The sequence below is a fragment of the Accipiter gentilis genome, chromosome 34 (assembly GCF_929443795.1).
Source record: "Accipiter gentilis chromosome 34, bAccGen1.1, whole genome shotgun sequence".
NCBI lineage: Eukaryota > Metazoa > Chordata > Aves > Accipitriformes > Accipitridae > Astur > Astur gentilis.
The window spans coordinates 16,498,919-16,504,671 of record NC_064913.1 but is presented as its reverse complement, the minus strand read 5'-3'; the positions used below and the strand labels follow the sequence as shown (position 1 = coordinate 16,504,671).

The 5,753-nt window shown below is 53.3% G+C and overlaps 1 protein-coding gene across 1 annotated transcript; it reads left to right on the top strand.

The window, feature by feature from the left end:
- The first annotated feature begins 958 nt into the window (after positions 1 to 958).
- On the top strand, positions 959 to 4,708 carry HEBP1 (heme binding protein 1). The gene is made up of 4 exons (XM_049792118.1): positions 959 to 1,093; positions 1,257 to 1,395; positions 2,950 to 3,130; positions 4,449 to 4,708. Exons 1-4 carry the CDS (start codon positions 1,016 to 1,018, stop codon positions 4,618 to 4,620), a joined length of 570 nt encoding a protein of 189 aa, XP_049648075.1. The 5' UTR covers positions 959 to 1,015; the 3' UTR covers positions 4,621 to 4,708.
- Positions 4,709 to 5,753: the final 1,045 nt, after the last annotated feature.

Sequence of the window (5,753 nt, the reverse complement as noted above, 5' to 3'; positions counted from 1 at the left end):
TTTAATGCCACATTTCTTTCATCATTTTCTTTTTTGCTCTTTAAGAGCATAGGGCAGTTACGTATCGGCCCGCTTCTGCGCCACCCGCCTTCTGTTTGGGGAGGCAGGAGTCCAGCTGAGCAGCACCTCGAGGTGCCTCTGCCTTGCCTGCCTGGGGAGGCCGCTCCGATCCGCGGCTGCCCCAGGGGCTGGGATCCGATTCCTGCCTCCGCTACCCTCTTCTTAAACGACCTGGGCCAGGCACTTTCTCTGGCTGGCACTCGGCCTTTGACGTGGCTTATACCACTCAAACCCACTTGTGATCGCGAAGGATCCAAGTCCTCCGTACACATAGATACATCCAGCTATACAGGCCCCCTCAGCCCCCTGTGCTGTCCATTTACATCTATTTCTGGGACGGGACCGGCTGCAGTTCTAATTGGAGTTGGCCGGTTGGGCTGCGAACGCACGCAGAGGGGAGCGGAGGCAGAGCAGAGCGCAGCGGCGCCTGCCAGCAGCTACCCCTTGCCTAAAGCCCACCGCACCCACAGCGCCACGGAGCGCCGCCTTAAATGCGCCGTCTTAGAAGACAACCGTGACCCCCCCCCCCCCCCCCCCCCTTGGTTCCATTGACTAAAAACCCCACAAACACAAAAAGTTACGATTTGGCAGCTTCGGGAGGGCTGCGCCCCTCCGCGCTACAGATCGCCCCCTTTGTCAGTACTCCCCCTCCCTTGTACCCCATCTCCCGCAGGTTTCCCCTCCCCCCGATGCATCCCCCCTGCTCCCGCACCGTATCACCCCCCCGCTCCTCGCCGCCCTCCCCCGGCCCCGCCGCCCCCCGCCCGCCCCGGCCCCCGCCGCGGCGCAGGCGGCCCTTGGGCGCCCCCTGGAGGCGGTGCGCGGCGCTGCGGGCGGCGGGGCGCCCCCCGGGCCCTCCCACCTCGAGCGGGGCCGGGCCGAGCCGAGAAAAGCCGGGCCGGGCCGAGCGGGGCCGAGCCGAGCCGAGCCAAGCCGGGCCGGGCCGAGCGGCACCATGCTGGGCATGATCAAGAACTCCCTGCTGAGCACGGTGGAGACGTGGCCCTACCGGGTGCTGAGCAAGGGGGAGAAGGTGGGTGGCGAGGCGGGGGGCCGGGGTCTGGGTCCTCCCCCCGGGGGGGTTCTGCCCCAGCCGGGCCCGGTGGGACGCTGCGAGGGGGAGCGGGAGGCCTCGGGGCAGCCCTTTGCTCCCAGCCTGGGCCCGGGCCTGGCAGCTTCTCCGTCTCCTTCCTCAGGAGCAGCTCGGCTACGAGGAGAGGGCGTGCGAGGGAGGGCGGTTTGCGGCGGTGGAGGTGGCGGGGAAGCCGTTCGACGAGGCCTCGAAGGAAGGGGTGCTCAAGCTCCTCAAGTACGTCGGGGGAACCAACGACAAGGGTGAGACGTGCTCCCGGCCCCGCGGGGCTCGGCGGAGGTTTGCCGTTGACCGTCGCTGGCGGAGGTTCGGGGAAAGCCAAAAGTGGACGGAGGCGGCGGCGCCGCGGGCCTGCCTGGCTCGCGGCTGCCGGCGCCGGGGTCCGTGATGGGGGACGGCTCCTGGCTGGGAAAAATAAACTTGCCGCAGGTTAAAGCGCGCCCGGGCTACTCATGCTGAGAGTCCGCTCCTGACCCATCTCCGTTTCAGGGTAACGTCTCAAAAGCGGTTCGTTTAAGCAGGAACGCGTTACCTTGCAGCTGGGATAACGTGAGGACAGGCACATGTGTATCTTATCACGGTTCCCTGGGTGAGCAGTAGCAGACGAAATCCAGGGTATCTGGGGCGCTTCGGTTCTGCGATGTGCCCCTGTAGGCAGTGAAATAATTTTTATGACCTTGATATCTTATCATATACTCTGGCTATTTTTATTCGTGAAAGGGTAATGAACAACGAGGTTGCCTTTTGATGGTACTTTGTAGTGTTTTATAACGGTGCTTCCAGGTGATTGCTTCTAACTCTCAATTTACTGAAGTATGCGCATCGGCAATCATCCGTAGCAGGAGGAGAAGACCACGGAGTAGTTCGGAGGCATGTACATTTGCTTGCACACCTTTCTCAGGTGTCTGGTAGAGGGACTTGTATAGTCTCTGTGGGAGCAGGAGCTGGATGCAGAGGGAGATGGCGTTTACAGCAGCTTGTTTTGGAAAGGTGATGATCGCTGTTGCTGTAGGAGAAAGGGTGCCTTCTGTAATGTGTGCCACAGAGACAAGTATGGTATGAAAGCGAAATAAATGAGAAAGGTGGCTTGATCTCACCTGGTTCTGTGTCCGCCTTATCCTGAGATTTGGAGGTTCCCTACTGCTGAAAGAAGAGGGAAGAAAAATGTCCTTCAGTGCCATGTGGTACTTCTTGGCAGTAATGAGCAGAAAAGCAGCATGTCGTTTCTGGAGTGGTGGACAGCATGGCCAGCCCTGCTGAAAGCCGTAACAGCTCTGAGTTTTGGGGCACTAGAACTTGTAGCATGTCCAGAAGCATTTGGAAGGGTTTAGGAGAAAGTTTCTGTCACCCAGTATTGGCTATGGGGTCACCACTAAGTGTAGGTGATAACAATTTAAATACTGATGTAGGTTTACATGTGCCACGAACCTGTCTCAGAGCTATAGACCCTGTTGTGTTAGAGGTGATTTGTCAGAAGAACAGAGTGTCTCGGTGGCATGAGCTATATGGTTGAGAGCCGCAAAACCAGGATCATTAATAAAAGCCATCCAGAGGTCCCCTGGGGCCCTTATCTCCCAGGGCCCTTGTGTAATCAGTGGTGTGAGAAGTTTTGCCCAAGCAGAAGCCTAATGTGGCTGTTTCGCATGCCCCAGAGGACCCCGCTCTTGACTGACTATACCAGGAGTTCAGTGTGGGGAGTTTTCCTAAACTAAAATTAGCTTTTGTGAATCCCTTGTTAATTCTGTGAGTTCCTGAGAGCCTAGACTTCTGTAGTAATGTCTGTGCGTCTCTTTCAGGGGTTGGAATGGGCATGACTGCTCCTGTGTCCATCACTGCTTTTCCTGCTGAAGATGGCTCCTTACAGCAGAAAGTGAAGGTGTCTCTGCGGATCCCGAGCCAGTTTCAAGCCAACCCTCCTTGTCCTAGCGATGAAAGCATTAAGATTGAAGAGAGACAGGGGATGACCATTTATTCCACGTAAGGAACGCATCCTGGGATTTCCAGTCCCAAGTGCTGAGGTCTATAGTGTGCTCTGAAGAGCAGTGGTGGTTTTAACAGGTGATTTCCTGGACAAGGGGTGCATGTGGTAGGAGATGGAGGGGTCTTTCTAGACTGAAGACAGGTGTTTTATGTAATTTCTTATCATTGGTCATGCTGCACTGGTTTGGAATACAGATTTTTTTCCACTGGGAAAACAAGTGTGGAGGTTAGCTCTGAAAGGCTTTTTGTTTCACCTCGGGGCGGGGGCGGGGGGGTGGAGACCAGGGGACAGTGAATACAAAGGTACTGAGTCATTTGTAATCTCTGAAAACTATTGTTTTCCCCACTTTCTGGGATCAAGATGATTCTTAGTCATCAAGAATGTCCTTCGATGTGGTTCACATCAAACTACAGGTGTCAGCTGAAGCCTCATTTAGATGGACTCATGGCAGAGTCCTTCATGGAAACAAGCAGCCATTGCGTTGCTTCAAATCACCTTTGAATGTCATCGGCCGTTGACTGACAACCTGGACTCAGACTAGTATCACAATAGCAATAAGCTCTTCACCTTGTATTTAACCCCTTGGATGTTCCCCTGCTGCCTTGCTTGAACTATTTTGGCTGATTCTAAACTGTCTGGCTCCCCCTTTGCCTGCGCCTGCTGCCTGGCCTTTGCTGCACGCATGGGTCACTTCTGCAAACACAGCCTGGTTTGTCTCCAACCTTGGCCCTGAGGCAGGGTGGTGAGGTGTGGGCTGATGTGGAAACAGTTCCTGTTGGTGGGAGGTCAACATAAACCAGACCAATTCCAGCCCAGCCCTTTTAAATTGCTGTTTGTGAGCTGTAATTGCTAACATCTCTGTTCCTACCTCCCCTCTTCCTTGGGCTAGCTAGAGTTTGGCTTCCCTTCGTGATCTGGCTTCCAGCAGATGGTTGTTCACACCACAGTGAACATGGCTGTTGACAGCATTGGTGTAAGGACTGCGGGCTGAGCAGACTTGGAGATAACTTTGTGTTCTAGGAAGCTGTTCCTCTGATATGGCAACGATTCAAAGGGCAGGGCCGTTCTGCTGACTGATATATGTCGGTCTGCCAGTGGATGACTGCACCCTGGCAGTGTAACCCTTGAGACTTAATCTATCATGGACAAAGTGTGCTGATTCACAAAGAACAGTGCCTGCACGAGTGCACGTTGGCGGCACCTGGACCAAAATGCATGGCTAAATATATTGTGGCTATATATTGTTCTCCCTCTCTTCCTTTCTGTGCTTTGCCAGGACTGCTCAGCACCTCTCCGTGTTTGATTTCTTTGCAGGCAGTTTGGTGGCTATGCCAAAGAGACGGATTACGTGAACTATGCTGCCAAGCTGAAGGCTGCTCTGGGGAGTGAAGCTGCATACCGCAAGGATTTCTACTTCTGCAATGGTTACGACCCCCCTATGAAGCCTTATGGGCGACGCAATGAGGTCTGGTTTGTGAAAGAGTGAGCATCTGGCTCCCCATGGTGCTGGCTTGCACTGATAACCTCCCCTCGCTATGTTCCTGTCCTCTTCAGAATAAACTAATCATTTGGCAGAGGCAGAAAACCATCATTCCCTTCCTCCACACCTATGCCTCGGTCCTTTATGGACCAACCACTTTAGAAGAACACTGCAGACCCCCTCGACGGTCCTGCTCCTTCGTTCCGGACTAGGTCCTCAAGCACACAGACTCTTGTGATCTCTCCGTGGCTTGCTCTTATCTATCTCTCTTGTGCTCCCGGAGTTCAATGCTGAGACAGCCAAAAGTACTTAATTAGCAAGAGAGGTGCCTGACAGGAGTCACGTCCAAGTGCTGGCAGAGTATTAGTCTCACCTGAAGCAGGCAGGGGAACACGACAGAAGTGCATACAGGGACTTTTTTATCTTCTTGAGCTTGCGGCAGCTGTAAAATGCTGCTTTTATCTGTGCCATACCAGTCTAAAGGGACATGGGCATTGCTACCAACACAGCGCAGTGAAAATAAGCATCCTTTACATTGAGTCATAGCATGCAGGAGAGCAACGCTTGTCACCTGCCTGAGAAATGGCATTTAGAGGAAGATCCAGGTTTCTGTGTGCAGCTATACTTCTGTTTCAGGTGAGACATTTTGGGGTGTGTTATGTCCTGGTTTCAGCTAGCAGCTGGACAATGTGACGTGGAGACCCCAAGAACATCTCCTCGCCTTCCTGTTACTTTTCTGTAATGTTTCTTTAAAACTAGCCTACACAAGGGCCAAAGCTGGATGTGTGTGGTCATCTAATTGAATTAGAAAAATACAGGCTGTGAAAAAAGTGGGTGCCTATTACTTGTGATCTGATTGTGCATTTGAAGAGTGGTGAGCACCTAGGGGAACTACTGTAGATGCAGATCTTTAAAAAAACCTCTCTTCTTAAATGGTGTTAGTTTCTGAAGGTCTACTCAAAGCAACTGTCATCTTTAAAGGAGGAGGAAAACCTGGCTGTTCTCGAGAGAGAGATTTACGTCAGATAATGAGTAGCCTTTTGGAAACTTCAGATACAGTAGTAAGGGTGGGTCTTGTTTTAGGAAGACTGGTGATGTTTAACTCTTAGGCATCAAATCAGCATTTCAGCTGTTGGCTC